The sequence below is a fragment of the Euphorbia lathyris genome, chromosome 8 (assembly GCF_963576675.1).
Source record: "Euphorbia lathyris chromosome 8, ddEupLath1.1, whole genome shotgun sequence".
Taxonomy (NCBI): domain Eukaryota; kingdom Viridiplantae; phylum Streptophyta; class Magnoliopsida; order Malpighiales; family Euphorbiaceae; genus Euphorbia; species Euphorbia lathyris.
The window spans coordinates 64676550-64694894 of record NC_088917.1 but is presented as its reverse complement, the minus strand read 5'-3'; the positions used below and the strand labels follow the sequence as shown (position 1 = coordinate 64694894).

Sequence of the window (18345 nt, the reverse complement as noted above, 5' to 3'; positions counted from 1 at the left end):
TTAGCTTCCTTAACGAACCCTATCATAGCTGTTAATGTTTGTATTGAAGTATCACTCAACGCTTTGGCAAAGCCATCATCTCAAACTCCTTCGATCAAATCTTCGAACCTCTATAAGCACAGGTACTTTTTCGATGGCCAATTCCTCAACTACAGTTTCAGTGAAAGCACCTATTTCTCATGTCATCTTCGACATGGATGGCCTCTTACTCGGTAATTTCATCGAACATTTCGTCTTCATGTTTTCACTTTCGTTTTTATGTCTATTTTCTAGCCTGTATATGCTTGCTTTATGTTTTTTGTTGATTATTTCTGCGTTTGTTATAAATCTATTCCGGTTAGATTTTGGAGTCTGATTTACATTCTATGCTCTACTTTTACAATGTATAGAATGGTACACTGGTTAATTTTTCTTTCAGGCAGATCTCATTTGGGATTAATGTACTTCACTACTCAATTAGGAACATCTTGTTTAATACTTGATGTGGTCAGATTTAGATGTAATATGGTTTATGAGCTGGAAATTGAATGTGGCTGATATGTCGTTCTATAATCTAGGTGTTCTTGTCTTGATAATGAGGAATTAGTTAGGAGATAATGGATTTCTGATTGCTTTTTTATCCCCCTGTTTTGTGTTCTTCTAATTCTCACAATGTCAGTATATGTATACAGTAGAAGCCAAATCCTTTGAAAGGTTTATCGTCTTTTAATCTACCTCCTTATTTTCACCTCAATAACTAGTGGTCTTTCCATTTCCAATTTAATATGCTTGAAAAACTGATTTGGAGGATTTTTTTTTTGCTCTACAACTGATTGATTCCTGGTGGCAACTTTTGCTTTTGCAAACTACAATTAGTTAGTTTACTTCCAACATTTGAAGAATAACCCTTAAAAATCAACATCATTATTTAGTTCCTAAATCTCTATTTCTACTTTGCAATGTCAAAGTTAGAGCTTCTTTTTGAAGGTCAGCACTTGGCTAACTGCAAACACATTCATTCAGGCAGATGATGCTTGCTACTATTATCTATGTCTTATTATAAGCTCTTCAAGGTTTTCAAATTAAAGTGAAGATGACCTCCTAAGGTTTGGCCGAATGGTCATAATAGCTTGTCATAGCAAAACTGCACTGCACTACATTTGACTTCCTGTATAGTTAATCCTGAACAAGTATTGAAGTTTGGAAAACTCATCATTTAAACTATAGGATTTTGAAAAGGGGATCAAAATGTAAATAACTTTGAACCTTGCAGATTTTTTTCCGAAGCTTCATTAGTTATTATTAATTTGGGAGGTTGGTTATATACACCATCTTTGGGTTGGGACTCAATACCTATGTTTGATGGCCTGAAAGGAATGGAATTGAAATAGGGATAAGGTATCCCGAAGCCCTTCAACTATAAGGGTTTTGATTATTGAGCCTCCAGTAAGTTATTTAGTTACATTAAGCCCTTGATCATTTATCAATATATATGTCAACACCTTTTGCAACTCTCCTCTTGTGCATGAGTCTGGAACTTTTGAAAAGAAGCATAGCGATCATAATAGTGAACCCTAGAATTTAGTGGACCCGTTCATTTTATTTTTATTTTTATGGCTGTTATATATATACATATTTGTGAATCACGTTACTTGATTAAAATTTATTGCTTTAGCATTATGCAGATCCTCATCCAAGTGAAGATCTTATCCAGTTGACGTCTTAAAAGAATCCAAAAGAACACTTTGAAATTCCTCTATATTGCAATATCAGTAGTTTAAAACTCCTATCATTTTCCAATGGTGTTTGAAACCAACAGATGAAAAGAGAGATATATAAGGGTTCAACATATTTATTGATATATCCTGCCTTAATGTAACAAAATAATTGATCAGGGGCTGAATTGCCAAAATCCTTGATTATCTAGGGGTTTCAAGATACTTTATGCTTTAAAATATTAAAATGATGCAAAATTCAATTCACAAGAGGCAGGTTCGTTAGCTTGTGATGGTAGTGGTATTGGAGAATCCAAAAGTTACAAATCCCATTATTTGTAGCATGTGGCACTGCAAAAGATGTTCATAGTATTTTATCACAATGCTGTTAATGTTAAGAAAAGAAATAGTCTTAGATCTCTTAATTTTGCCATATTGTGGTTTGTGAGGCGAAGTTTTACTGTTATAACGTACTTTATTGCAAATAGAATAAAATAACAATCGCAGGACTTATTCCTCTTGAAGTGAATTCAGATCTGGACCCAGTTTGTCGATCCCATAGTTCCCATCTTTGCACTTTCATCGTTCTGACCTATTCCTTGCTGTTGTGAATCTTTCTATTAGGAAATGAACTGTACTCTAATGAGCTTACCACTGCTCCAAATATCAGATACAGAGAAATTCTATACTGAAGTCCAGGAAATCATACTTGCTAGGTATAATAAAACTTTTGATTGGTCTCTCAAGGCAAAAATGATGGGGAAAAAGGCAATAGAGGCAGCTCATGTTTTTGTTGAGGAGACTGGAATAAGTGATTCTCTTTCGGCTGAGGATTTTCTCGTAGAAAGAGAGGAGATGCTGCGGAGCATGTTTCCAACAAGTGATTTGATGCCAGGTAATAATTATATGCTCAATATGTGTCTTTATCTGCATGATTTATTTCATTTTCTCCTATTTTTAGTTGTGATGGGGGAGAGTAGCGGCAAAGGAGTTTGGTGGGGATCAATAGTTAATCCAAACTCTTGGAACATTATTCTTCTTTGATGCATATGGATTTAAGCTTTGAGAATTTCTGTGTCTACTTTTATTTATCTGCGCAAACAAAAATTAGGTTGCCAGTCGAAAAGGAAGCACGGCAGCAGTTCATCCACTTGATGCAGTAAAACTGTATACTGATAAAAAGAATAAACTAACAAATAGAATCATTAAAATTATCTCACTTACAATTTGGGACCTTTCACTGTAAAAATATACTAATGGTTTCTCTTTTTCATTTATTATGTTAAAAAAAAAAGAAGACAGAGAAAAGACTGGAGGCCATCAGAATCCAATAAAACTGAAGATAATTTCATTTAAAGATAGCTTTGACTGTGGAAATTTGGAATAAGCTTTGCGGATATGAGTTATTCAAAGGACACTTAAATTTGCAGTATATTCCTAGCATATGTATTCTTTTCAAGAAAAAAGATAAGGGATGCAATTCATTCAAAGATAGCTTTGCATGTGGTGTTTTGTATTTAGGTGGATGTGCAGATAAGATTTTAGATTGATCTACTTGGTCTTCTATTTTGGTGAAAGAGATAATAAAGTTGGACTAGGTTATCGTTTTAGTTTCCGGAAAAGGACGACTAACCTAGGATTTCTTTTGGTTTTCCAGTTTTTTTTTTTTTGTTTTTTTTTTAAATTTAGGAAATAGTCTATTGTTGCCTTTGCAATCATCCAAAATGGAACAATGGAAAGAAAGAGAATGGAAGTTACTTTGAGCTTTTCGTTTGAGCTGGAAACCATGAGTGGACAAGGTAGTATTTGTGGGATGGAGGGAGTAGCTTTACTTCCTTGAATGCTTGTGTAAAATCATCCTCTGTTGGTTTCAGATTAGGCTTGCAAATGCTTGAGTTGGCATAAGGATATAGACTGTAGTGCATAGGAACTCCAGCTCTATGTGCCAAAATCATGTTCTTTCTCATAATGTAGGTTCAATTGCAATCCAAATAATTAACTCTGAAATTTAATGTAGGAGCTAGCCGTTTGGTCAGGCATCTTCATGCAAAAGGAATACCAATTTGCGTGGCAACTGGGTATGGTTTTAGTTGGTTCATTTGTTATCATTTTTATGATTGTTTTCTTCATATTTTTACTGCAGCTTTTACTTTGGCTTCTATTATTGTTCTGAATAAGATCTGTTTGGCAGTTCTCATAAACGGCATTTTGAGTTGAAAACACAAAGGCACGGTGACCTATTCTCCTTGATGCATCACATTGTTCTCGGAGATGATCCAGAAGTTAAAAAAGGCAAGCCATCTCCTGATATATTCCTTGCTGCGGCCAAGAGATTTGAGGTAAATTTGTTGCAGTTAATGGCATAAAAAGTCAGCTTGGATGTTGTCTTTTTGATAGATTCATTTTATTGATTTTCAAAACATATACAAACGAAAACCAGTTCAATTTTGTAAATTCTTAGGGTGGTCCAGTAGATACAGAGAAGATCCTTGTTTTTGAAGATGCACCTTCAGGTGTTCTTGCAGCTAAGAATGCTGGAATGTAAGTACATTGCTTAGTAAATCTTCCAACATATACTGGGTGTCTGTCTGGAATGATTAACATTTTGTCACATTCACTACCCAGGAACGCGGTGATGGTTCCAGATCCAAGGCTGGATAGTTGTTATCATGAGACAGCAGATCAAGTTCTGAGCTCACTACTGGATTTCAACCCTAGCTATTGGGGCTTGCCTCCTTTTGAAAATGCAGATAGCTAAACTTATAAGGCATGCCTGCTACTCAAGACACATCTTGGATTTTGACTATATATTAGCTATGGATATCCATTACTGGCAAGTATGATTCAGTTTTCATCAGATTGATATTCTTGGAGCCGGATGAGCTCAATCCATGACAAGAAAAGGTATAATTTATTCTGGTTAATTACATATCCAGAAATATTATTCAACTTGGATCAGATTTGTACGCATTATGCTCGAAACATATTGTCACATATGCAAGGTGTAAGAAAGTTTAAGGACTGATTATGTTATTGGCCATTTCATTATTTTGATGTGGTGTTAGCTATGATGCACGGAAGCGGAAACGGAAATGAAGAAACGGAAATTCTAAAAAACATAGGAAACGGAAACGTGTAAATATTAAAATATAGGGTCATTTATAAATATTAAAAAATATAATAAACATAAAAATAATAATAAATTATAAATACATAAAATAATTATGGGTTAAGGTGTAAAAATACCCCTAATGTTTTGGGTCAGGAGCAATTTTACCCCTAACATCTAAAATGGTGCAATTTTGCCCCTAACGTTTGTAGCCAAGAGCAATTTTACCCCTAACGTTTGTAGCCAAGAGCAATTTTACCCCTAACGTTGGTAATTTGGGTCAATTTCAGACACTATTATAAAACGCAGATATTTTTGTTCATTATTTTACACCAATTGCATATCAATTCATTCAAAAAAAAAGATTTCATGTCTTTTGTAATTTAATAATAGAATTGGAGATTAATATTTATAAATTCGGTGAATCTTTTGAATTTTTTTTGTCTAATTCATACAAAAGACGGTATATTTTTTTACTATTTTTTTTATTTTTTTCACAACATATGTTTATGATTTGTTACTGATAAAATGACGCACATGTGAAGTGTAGATGATAAGATTCATGACCGAGAAAACAGTTTGATGAATTATTTCTGAAATTGAACCAATTTATCAACGTTAGTGGTAAAATTGCTCTTGGCTACAAACGTTAGGGGTAAAATTGCACCATTTTAGACGTTAGGGGTAAAATTGCTTTTGATCCAAAACGTTAGGGGTATTTTTGCACCTTAACCCAATAATTATTGATAAAACATAAAATTGTAGAATTCATAATTGGCATATAGCTCATATTAGCCCCCTAAACTATAATTTGAAAATCAATTAGCTTCCCCTAACCTAATTCTCCCCTCTTATCTATGTTAATAATTAATAATAATTTAATCTTAATATAACAATTAAACACGTACTTAATATATAATTAATATTGTATAGATTTTTTTTGTCAAACTACTGAGACCACCATAGTATCTCGATCATGCACAAATTCAGTATATATCACGAATGAAAGGTGAACTACAAATAAATCATCTCGTACACACATCGTATGATTCTAAATTAAAAGAAACTAATTAACATGAAACGTTATTTTGGATTTAATTAGGATCCAAATCAAAATGGCAATATTATTCGAATTATTCCATACTGAAAGTAAGCATAGCCTCTACCTATATTATATATGTGAATTAAAAAGTGAATTTTTATAAAAATAAATAATATCGCGCGGATGTTACAAGTACACTTTCTAATTAAAAAAATAGTTAATCCGAAATGTTATTTTGGATTTAATTAGAATCAAAATCAAAATAGAAAGTTACCCGAATCATTCCATAATATTCCTAAATAACATTTTATTCAAATTCATTTATTATATATACATATGAATAAAAAAACTAATTTAAGTAAAATAAATAATATCATGATCATGTTATATCTACTATTTCAAATAAAAAATATATTGTGATTTGAGGAGATGATAATTATTAAAAAAGGAAAAAAAAATCAGAGACTCTCCACTTACTAGTCAATTTAGGATTCGTTAATATATTATAATAAATTTTTATTTTAGGAAGTCACAATTCTAATAGGTGAGAAATTATAGAAGTTTATCAAAATCCTAAATAGATTTTTGAATTGTAGTCAGAACTGCTACTCAATTTAGGCTTTCCTTAATATATTATGATAAATTGTTATTTTGACAAAATAACAATCTTATTTATTTAGGAAGACTTTTAATTCTACTATGTGAGAAATTATAGGACTTAATTTTAAGAATCCTAAATAGTCAATTTTGCATTTTTTACTCTTATAAAAAGGAAGTAAACATTATTTGAATTATCATTCCACACCATTGGATACATCAATATTCACTATTTTTTCTCTCTTCAAATATTTTTTCTTTGGCATGATGTTCAGTTCCAAGAATCTTCTCAAATTAGCACGAAAATGGAACAAGTCGATTGTGAAGAGTTGTTTTGTTGTGTACTCGGTAGATCAAAAGAGGTTTTCACTTCCTTTAGGATATCTTAGAAATGAACTCATTACGGATCTATTGGATATGGCAAAGAAAGTCTTTGGAGTAACAAGCAATCAACCTCTCACGTTACCATGTGATTCCGAGTTTATGGAATATGCAATTGAGTTGATCTGGCAAGGAGTCCCAACAGATTTACAAAAGGCGTTAATTTCCATAGACAACACTTGCTCATCTTTATGATTTAGGATGAGGCAAAGTACGTAAACCTCTCAAGAAACAGGGGACGAGTTGTAAAACGTTCTTGACTCAAGTTGGACATCCTCATTCAAAATTAGAACCAAGATCCAAATCTTGGGTAGCAAAGGCTTGAGGCCGAAAGTCCCACTCACAAGCAAAAATGAAAGGAGGAGAAAAGTGTTCGTAAGAGGAAGCAACAATAAAGATGAGATTTCACATAGAAAATCTTAGAAGTTTAGGGTTTATTTTTCCATCTCCTTTACTATAAATAAAGGTGGGACCATCATATTTATAGAAAGAAGATGGAAGCTGAACTGGACAAATCAAAATGTGTATTTACGGAAGGTTTGTTAGTTCATTTATTGAAATTCTATTAAAGATATAGGTGCTAGATTACATATTTATAATCTTTACCCCTTCATTTCAATCTGAAATTCTAGAATCAGAAATTTGTTTTAATTTTTAAAAACTTTGGTTTTATGTTTAAAGAAAGTGACAATTCATAAATTCATTCAAAATGTCTTCTAAAGTTTTAAAATCACTGGTTGTATTTTATAAAAAGATCAACACACCAAGAAAAAAACAGAGTTTTAATTCTCGTAAGGATAAATTTTCCATCATATCGTAGGTTTTTCTTAAAAAGAATGAAGACATTGATCTATACAAAATATTATGTATTAATAAAATTGCTATTCTAAAATTTGGGTCAAAATAGTGATTTTTCTCATATGTTTAAATCATAAAATACAAATTCATGTTCAATGATATTCTGTGAAATCATCTTTATATATGTTCAATAATAAGGGTGAAAATTTATGTTGAAGAAGAAATTTAGATTGATACTTTTTAACAATCTATTGGAAAACAAATTTGAACAAAACTTGATAAATATAGAAGTAATTCAAACACCAAACTAATTTAAATGTTTCTGAACACTTGTTGTTGATATAGAAACATGCATGTTGATAGATGTATATATATGTTATATATATTGCTATATATTTGTAATTATGTTAATTAGAGTTTGGTCCAAGGTCTGGTCTCTCAGTTGTATATATACTTGTTCATATCAATAACCTAATCTTGTTGCCTCTCTATACTTATGTTTGAAATGGTTTCCAAAGTTTTAAAATCACTAGTTGCATTTAAAAAAAGATCAACAGATTAAAAAAAAACAGATTAAAAGAACTTTTTTCATTTTTTAAATGACGAGCGACTCGTATTAAGTCGATATTCTCTGTCCGAACGACATTCAAAATAGAAAAGATTCAATCACCTAAAAAGATTCAGCATGGATTATAGAAGAAAAGAAGAATATTGAACATAAATGATAAGTATAAGAATGATTTACACTTTACATGTTTGAACCACAAACTTATTGACCTTTAGGCAGCCAAAATAATAAAGTGAAACCATCTTAAACTACTTGAAAACGAGTGAAACTCGTAACCGCAAGACGTAAAAACGGTTGAAAGTTCTTGAGAGTGAGTGAAACTCCTAATCACAAATCCTTTAACCGTTTGAGGGAAATGTCTGAAATCAAGTAAAACGCATATGAATATGCCTCGATCTCATAAAGGATCCCAAGGGAACCATTTAAAATCGTTCGAAAGGGGGTTTCCAAGTGACCATTGCATATTATCACCACAGAGAGTGAAGTAGAGAAGAAATCACCATGGATTATGTTTAGAAAATTCGAGAGTTGTAGAGAAAGGAAATGAGTGAGGAGAGAATAATGTACTCGACTACCTCAAAGAGGGAATGCGGGTTTCTAAAACCTTAAAATCACTAATATATAATGAACAGGAGATGTGATCTCCATCGTAGAACCAAATCGAATCTAATAGTGGATATCTTTATCATGTCTAAATTCGACTCTACATTGTTAATAACCGTCTCGGTTTAGTCCATTCAGATTCGTAATTTAACCCATGTTATTTCCTTAGTTTTCATCTGATCTCCACTCATTTTAATTCTCTTCAAATTTACATCCCTTTATATTAGAAAACATGAAAAACTGAAAAATTTGGAAAACTTGAATAACGGTAAAAATGAGAAAATGTGAAAAATTAGAAAACATGAAAAATACAAAAAATAAAATAAAATAAATGCAAACGGTTAAAACATGTAAACGATAAAAATGCGAAACATGAAAAAGGTAAAAATTTAGAAAAGTGAACATGAAAAACGTGAATATCTACGGGTTTTTTCACATTTGTACCGTTTTTCATGTTTTTTTTTTCACATTTGTTCGTTTTATCATTTTTCACTTTTTTTCTTCAATAATATATATCAAATATTTGAATAATTTATGATAATAATTAAAATTTGAAAATAAATAGAAAATTACACTTGAGGGATAAAGTTGTTTTTTGAACAACAACATTAGCTATTTCATACAATCTCATTCCATAAACCAAACATAGGAATATTTATTTATAAAAGAATAGCTATTCTATTCTATTCTATTCTTTTCTATTCTATTCTTTGAAAAAACCTATTCTAATTCATTTCGTGAACCAAACAGCACCTAAAATCACTAATATATATATATATATATATATATATATATATATATATATATATATATATATGAGAGAATAAGAGATTTAATCTCCACCTTTGGTCCAAATTGAATCTAACAATGGAGATCTTTCTCGTCTCAAAATTCACCCCCAACTTCCCTTTACTCTTAATTCGACCTCGCTTGTTAGGAACTTTCCCGATTTAGTCCATTCTGGTTCACAATTCAGCCCCGTCATTTCCTTGGTTTTTATTTGATCCACATTGATTTTAATTCGGCTCAATTGCAGGGTCAATTACATGAATATTATAAATAATTATAAAATTACAATTAAATCATATTATCAAACTTTATTCTTAATATGTCATTATTTTCTATATATTACAAATAAAGTATGATTTTACATCCTAATTTAAAAAATTTAGACCCAATTCATAAATCCTCAATCCTAGAAAATATATCCTAGACACTTAATATATAAATTTTAATCCTTAAAATATATTAAAAACGCTGATTTTACTAGTTTGACATAATTCAAAATCATTACTCGATATAGTTGTAAATAATGTTTCAAATATGAATTTCTGTGTAAATTTTCATCCCGTTGTTCAGACCACTTTCAATTCGGCCCATGCATGTACAATACAATTTGGTCAAATACATGAATATCATAATTAACTATAAAAGTATAACTAAATCATATTATCAAACTTAATTCTTAATATGTCATTATTTGCTATATATTACAAATAAAGTATGATTTTACATCCTAATTTAAAAATTATAGATCCAATTCATAAATGCTAAACCCTATAAAATATATCATAGACATCTAATTTATAAATTCTAATCGTTAAAATATATTAAAAATACTGATTTTACTAGTTTGATATAATTCAAAATGATATAGTTGTAAATAATTTTTCAAATCTAAAATTCTGTGTAAATTTCCCATACAATTTCAATAAGGGCCAATTACATGAATATCATAATTAAGTATAAAATTACAACTAAATCATATCACCAAACTTAATTCTTGATATGTCATTATTTTCTATATATTATGATTTTACACCATAGTTTAAAAATTCTAGACTCAAATTCATAAATTATAAACCCTAAAAAATATATTCTATACTGTTAATTTATAAATTCTAATCCTTAAAATATATTAAAAGTACTGATTTTAATAGTTTGATATAATATAAAATTATGAGTTGACATAATTGTAAATAGTTTCTAAAAGATGAATTTCTCTGTAATTTTCCCTTTCAATAAAGGCCTTCTTTGTTATGATTTCATCCTTTCATTCGCTTATGGTTTAATTTAGCCTATGTTGGTTTTAATTCGCCTCAATTAGGCCCTCCTCGCTCAATTTTCCCTATTTAATCATGGGGAAATTATACAGAAAAGCCTTTATAAAAAGTAATTTACAGCTATAGCAAATCATATTTTGTATTTTGTCAATTAGGTAGTTATCAATAAATGATTGGTTAGAAATGGTTAGAGAATGTTAAAAGATGATAGAAATTCAAAAATATTTGACAGTTTTAAAATAAAAAATGATATATCTGATATAATACTAATAAAATTATTAATTTGATTAAATTATAAATATTTTTATCATTTATGTCTTTATGTAAAAGACCCTTTAATCATTTTCATTTTTATTTTGCAAATGAAAAAAGTGAATAAAAATTAAGTAATTAATTTGTTCATAATTAATTCATTAACCGAAACGACTAGCTCTTATTAATGTAATTGATTTAAGCTAAATAATCGAAACAATTAAATCGATCAATTAGTCAAAAACCCGTCGGTTAATTCGATTAATTAATTAACCAATAAACGACTTAATCGAGTATACTCGCATATTAATCTCAATATAATTTTTAAGTATTTGTTTTTACATTAAGTATTTATTTATCTTTATTACATATGATTCATCATACATTTTAGCATTTCATTCGTCCATCCTTACATCAAATTCAATTTTTTGTCAAACTACCGAGACCACCATATAGTACCTCGATCATATATATGAAGGTGAACTGCAAATAAATTCACCTCATACACACGCCGTACGCAGGGACGGATCTAGGAATTTTTACCAGTGGGGGCAAACTATATTAGTAAAATATTTTTTTTTTTTTTTTTTTATGAAAAATCAACAATAACCATATAAATAAACTAGTTAATTACAACGTATCAATATCAAATGGGTAAAGTACTTAATCTTCAATAGAATATTGCATAGGAAAAAAACAATTAATTTAAAAGTAAACTAGCAAAATAAATTTAATAGATGAAAGCTCCTAACTTCATCCACTTGATTATTTTGCAATGCAAGAACATAAAAATATTTTTTGAAAATTGGAATTGCTCTTCAAATAAGACGTGATCAAGCTTACTGAATACATCAATTAGATGAGATATATGTAAAAACTAAAATTAAATTATTGGCATAATATCCATTTAGCTCCCTAAATTAAGGCTTCAAAGTCAATTAGGACCATAAACTATTAAAATCATCTATTAGGTCTCTAAACTAAGCAAAAACCATCAATTGAGTCCAATTATAAGTAAAATAATCAATTGAGACCTAATTGAAAATCATTCGGTTGAACAGTTTCGAACCCTCTTCCTCAAATCCATTCAACACATAGATTATTACAGTCTATAGCAAATAGTCAAAGTTTCTAATTTTACGATAAGATGGAGACTAAATTGGTGATTTTTGCTTAGTTTAGAGACCGGTGATTTTAATAGTTTAAGATCCCAATTGACCTTAAAACTTTAATTTGGGGACTTAAATGGATGTAATGCCTAGATGATTTGATATATAAAAACTAAAACAATAACTAAGAAAACATAATCTTTTCTGAAAAATAAAACTAATGTCAATCTGAAATTTAATATGACAAATTACTTAAGAAAATAGTATAAAATAAATTTCATAAATACTTAACAAAAAATTGTTGATGAAAAAAATATGAAACAGAGGCAAGCATTGGGCTTAAAATACGAAAACACGATTACAGAGCCAACCCGACTGACACAACACGATTGACACGAAAATCATTTTCCTAGCATTTATAACATATAAAACCATATAGAACATAAATATAAGATAACACGATTTTGACACGAAACACGACAATTGCCAGGTCTAGTTGTATATTGCAAAATATAGCATTAAAACCGAGAAAAGTGTTTAGAAAAAGTACATGTACAGAACTTTTGATTGTGGCTGTCATTATCTTGGAAACTGTAACCTATCATCTTGTTTAAAATAAATAAAATGAAATTACAATTATACCCTATCATCTTCCTCTTTGTCTCGATAGATTAGGAGCTAAGTTTTCTTGTTCAAGCTTTTTTTCCTCTCCAACAATGGGGGCAAAGCTCTTAAATCTAAATTTTTTGTACAGGGCTATTATATATTATTCCGTACGATTCAAAATGGCAATATTATTCGAATTATTCCATACCGCATTCAAAGTAATCTTTTGCTAAAATTATTTTATTTTCGTGTTATTTTCGTGTATATGTTATACATGTTGAATTTTATAAAAATAAATAATCTCGCGCTTATGTTATAAGTACGATTTCTAATTAGAAAAGATAGCTAATCCAAAATGTTATTTTGGATTTAATTAGAATCAAAATCAAAATAGAAATTTACCCGAATCATTCCATAATATTCCTAAATAACATTTTATTCAAATTCATTTATTCATATATATATATATGAATAAAAAACTAATTTTAGTAAAATATATAATATCTAGATTATGTTATAAGTATGATTTCAAATAAAAAATATGTTGTGATTTGAGGAGATGATAATTATTAAAAAAGGAAAAAAAAAACCAGAGACTCTCCACTTACTAATCAGTTTAGGATTTGTTAATATATTATAATAAATTGCTATTTATTTATTTTAGGAAGTCATAATTCTAACAGGTGAGAAATTATAGAAGTTTATCAAAATCCTAAATAGATTTTTTTGAGAGTTGTAGAGAAAGGAAATTAGTGAAGTAGAGAAGAAATCAGCATGGATTAGGTTTAGAAAGTTTGAGAGTTGTAGTGAAAGGAAATGAGTGAGGAGAGAATAATGTAGTCGACCACCTCAAATGGGAAATGCGGGTTTCTAAAACCTTAAAATCACTAATATATAATGAACATGAGATTTGATCTCCATCGTAGAACCAAATTGAATCTAATAGTGGATATCTTTATCATGTCTAAATTCAACCCACATTGTTAAGAATTGTCGGTTTAGTCCATTCAGGTTCGTAATTTAACCCCTGTTATTTCCTTAGTTTTAATCTGATCTCCACTCATTTTAATTCTCTTAAATGACATCCCTTTATATTAGAAAACATGAAAAACGGAAAAATTTGGAAAACTTGAATAATGGTAAAAATTAGAAAATGTAAAAAATTAGAAAACATGAAAAGTGCAAAATAAAAAAAATGCAAACGGTTAAAAAATGTAAACGATAAAAATGTGAAACGTGAAAAAGGTAAAAATTTAGAAAAGTTGACATGAAAAACATGAATAGCTACGGGGTTTTTTCACGTTTGTACTGTTAACTGGTTTTTTTTTCCGTTTCTCACGTTTTAACCGTTTTTCACGTTTTTCACGTTTGTACCGTTTTTCATGTTTTTTCCGCATTTTTTCATTTTTTCATTTTTCACGTTTTTTCTTCAATAATATATATCAAATATTTGAATAATTTATAATAATAATTAAAATTTGAAAATAAATAAAAAAATTACACTGGAGGGGTAAAGTTGTTTTTTGAACAATAACATTAGCTATTTCATACCATCTCATTCCATCAACCAAACATAAGAATATTTATTTCTAAAGAATACCTATTCTATTTTCTCATTTTCTATTCGTTGCAAAAACCTATTCTATTCCATTTCGTGAACCAAATGGCACCTAAAATCACTAATATATATACACAGTGAATAGGAGATTTAATCTCCACCTTTGGTCCAAATCGAATCTAACAATGAAGATCTTTCTCGTCTCAAAATTCACCCCCAACTTCCCTTTACTCTTAATTCGACCTCGCTTGTTAGGAACTTTCCCGATTTAGTCCATTCTGCTGGTTCACAATTCAGCCCCGTCGTTTCCTAGGTTTTTATTTGATCCACATTAATTTTAATTCGCCTCAATTACACACCTTTGTATTTTTAATTTCATCCCGTTGTTCCGACCGCTTTCAATTCGGCCCGTACATGTACAATACAATTTCAATAAAGCCCTTCTTTGTTATTTTTTTTTATGAAAATGAGTACATCATTTCATTGATAAGAAAATTGCAAGTACAACAAGAAAAGTAAGGAATAAAACCTTACACGAGGCTATGCCTAAAGCAAAATCCATATAGGTAAGAAAACGACTACAAAGAGCAAAACAAACCATTACAGGTACTAATAACACAAACATATACATATACTTCTTGAAACTCCAAATTCGCAGAGAAGCATCTGGAATCCATTCTTCATCATTTAACCTCTTCCGAATTTTTGGATCGAAGTCCTTTCTTTTGCAACCACGTAGATGCAGTGATCTACATATAAGATCTATCATTTCTTTGTTTTTATTTCATCCTTTCATTCGCTTATGCTTTAATTTAGCCCATGTTCGTTTTAATTCGCCTCAATCAGGTCCTCCCCGCTCAATTTTCCCTATTTAATCATTTTCATTTTCATTTTGCAAATGAAAAGTGAATAAAAATTAAGTAATTAATTTGTTCATAATTAATTCATTAACCGAAACGACTAGCTCTTATTAATGTAATTTATTTAAGCTAATCGATCAATTAGTCAAAAACCCGTCGGTTAATTCGATTAATTAATTAACCAATAAACGACTTAATCGAGTATACTAGCATATTAATCTCAATATAATTTTTAAATATTTGTTTTTGCATTAAGTATTTATTTATCTTTATTACATGTGATTCATCATACATTTTACCATTTTACCATTTCATTCTTCCATCCTTACATCGAATTAGATTTTTTGTCAAACTACCGAGACCACCATAGCACCTCGATCATATATATGAATGATAGGTGAACTGCAAATAAATCACCTTGTACACACGCGGTACGATTCTAAATTAAAAGGAACTAAAAATTATTTTATTTTCGTGTATATGTTATACATGTGAATTAAAAAATGAATTTTATAAAAATAAATAATCTCGCGCTTATGATTTCTAATTAGAAAAATAGTTAATCCAAAATGTTATTTTGAATTTAATTAGAATCAAAATCAAAATAGAAACATACCCGAATCATTCCATAATATTCCTAAATAACATTTTATTCAAATTCATTTATTCATATATATGTGTTAGCGATATTTTGTGAATATGCTAATTTCAACCTTGTCACGTGTGGTTAGGGTGCGGGCGTGCCAGAGAAATTATTTCTCAATTATTAAAGTTGGTTAAGTTTATGGATTTGCGCGTCAAAAATTGAATTCTAAACGAAACGATTGGCAAGGGACGCAAAGATTGAAAAAGTCCCTCTTGGGTCTCTAGCACCGTTATAGAAACTTTGCTAGATAAATTGTTTTATTTAAGCTAATGTGAATAAATTGAAGACGTGAAAAATAAAGAAATTGAAAGATGCGAAATTGACACAAGATTTGGTGAAAATTGGTATTTTATTGATGAATAAGTGTTTGAAACATGAAATTGGAAATGAATTACAATTGAGAAATCTCTATATTAAACATATAGGTAATCAATTGAATTGGAACAAACAAATCAATACAAAGAATTGAAATGCGATAAAATAAATTGAAATTCAACAACAAACTCGGAGCCACAATAGCTATCTCGGATTGAAGTTGAATTTTGGTGTAGGTGCGAGGTCCTCGGAGAGCTGCGACCGGTCGGGCCTGTACGGTATGTACTTTGTGCAATGACTAAACGTTGGTAGGCAAATGGGGCAGATTTAAACTTTCACTTTGGGGAGATTGGTTGGAGTGCTTAAGAACACAGAATTGGACAAGTAAATACTGTAAATTGAACTTCGGGAGGTTAGGAACAACTTTCTATAAGGGATCGAAGGCTAAAACGAATTGTAAACAGACGAAACTGAGGATTGAAAATGACTAGTTGAATCTGGAAAAATCTGGAAACAGAATGTCTAAAATGATTTGAGGTGTAAAGATCAGCTTGTAAACGGAGTTTCCGGACACAGAATTAAGTGAATCAAAAGGCTAGATCGAAATTCAGGACGTTAGGAACAACTTTATCGAAGGAATCGAAGGCAAAAAATGACGTTAAATAAACGGAATTGGGCTTTGAAAAAGGATGGACGAATCTGGAAAATTACTTCAGAAATGAAATTCTAATTGAAAAATTGAGCAGAGTAACAACTTAGAAACGCTAATTTGAGTCGAGAAACTTGAAAAGAGGCTTTTGGAACTTGAATTGAAGCTAAAGGAAGCTAAAGGATGGACTAAAGCTACGAAAAATGAAGAACGAAAGGACGAACTTGAAGAACTTTGAAAAACTAAGAACTAAGGGACTAAGAGACTTAAGAACTTAGAACTAGAGAGCAAAAGCTAGGAATTAAGCATTGGAGCTTTGAGAGGGGGTTTTTGTGTTGTGATTGAGTGATTTTTTATGAAGGGGAGGGGGTCTATTTATAGTATTTTGGAGTGGTATTTTGGTAATTATTGAGTGGTATTTTGGTAATTATCTATCAACTAACTCCCCACTAACTTGCCACATCATCAACTAACTTAACTTCTTTTAACTCCCATTAACTGCTGTTGACTGCTTCCAACTGTTGCCGGAAGAGGGATATGCCCCGCGTATCCTTGGTTATGCCTCGCGTATTAGGGCTTTTAGAGCTTGCGCGTCCTGTCGATGACGTTTACGCGTGGCGTATGGAAGGGAACGCCCCGCGTAAACGAGTCTCTGAAGTGGAATGTCCTCGAAAGCGCGGTATACGCCCTGCGTATGGCAATGTACGCCCCGTGTAAACGTGCTCCTGATCCTGAAACGCCTTGTTGTTGCGTTGTACGCGTGGCGTACAAGAAGGCACGCCCCGCGTAAACGCGCCTCTGAAGCGGAACGCCTTTGGATGTGTGGAGTACGCCCCGCGTATAAAGATGCACGCCCCGCGTATTTGGGATGAATTTATGAATGTATTTATTATTTTTATTTTTATCACTATTGATTTCTAGATACAATAAAAACTATATCCTATTAGACAAATAAGCATTATATATATATATATAAAATAAAATTTATTTATTTTGGGCCAACAATATGTATATATGAATAAAAAACTAATTTTAGTAAAATAAATAATATCTTGATTATGTTATAAGTATGATTTCAAATAAAAAATATGTTGTGATTTGAGGAGATGATAATTATTAAAAAAGGAAAAAAAAATCAGAGACTCTCCACTTACTAGTCAGTTTAGGATTTGTTAATATATTATAATAAATTGCTATTTATTTTAGGAAGTCATAATTCTAATAGGTGAGAAATTATAGAAGTTTATCAAAATCCTAAATAGATTTTTGAATTGTAGTCAAAACTACTACTCAATTTAGGCTTTCCTAAATATATTATAATAAATTGTTATTTTGACAAAATAACAATCTTATTTATTTAGGAAGACTTTTAATTCTACTATGTGAGAAATTATAGGACTTAATTTTAAGAATCCTAAATAGTCAATTTTGCATTTTTTACTCTTATAAAAAGGAAGTAAACATTATTTGAATTCATTCCACACCACTAGATACA

General features: G+C 30.2%; 1 protein-coding gene across 2 annotated transcripts; it reads left to right on the top strand.

Moving 5' to 3' along the window:
• Positions 1–14: 14 nt before the first annotated feature.
• On the top strand, positions 15–4742 carry LOC136202211 ((DL)-glycerol-3-phosphatase 2). 2 transcript variants are annotated; one of them, XM_065992712.1, is made up of 6 exons: positions 15–212; positions 2365–2589; positions 3712–3772; positions 3886–4033; positions 4156–4235; positions 4320–4742. In XM_065992712.1, exons 1-6 carry the CDS (start codon positions 35–37, stop codon positions 4450–4452), a joined length of 825 nt encoding a protein of 274 aa, XP_065848784.1. In that variant the 5' UTR covers positions 15–34; the 3' UTR covers positions 4453–4742. The 2 variants fall into 2 exon arrangements, with proteins under 2 accessions (XP_065848784.1, XP_065848785.1); XM_065992713.1 differs by having other exon boundaries at positions 75–212; positions 2319–2589.
• The last annotated feature ends 13603 nt before the right edge of the window (positions 4743–18345 follow it).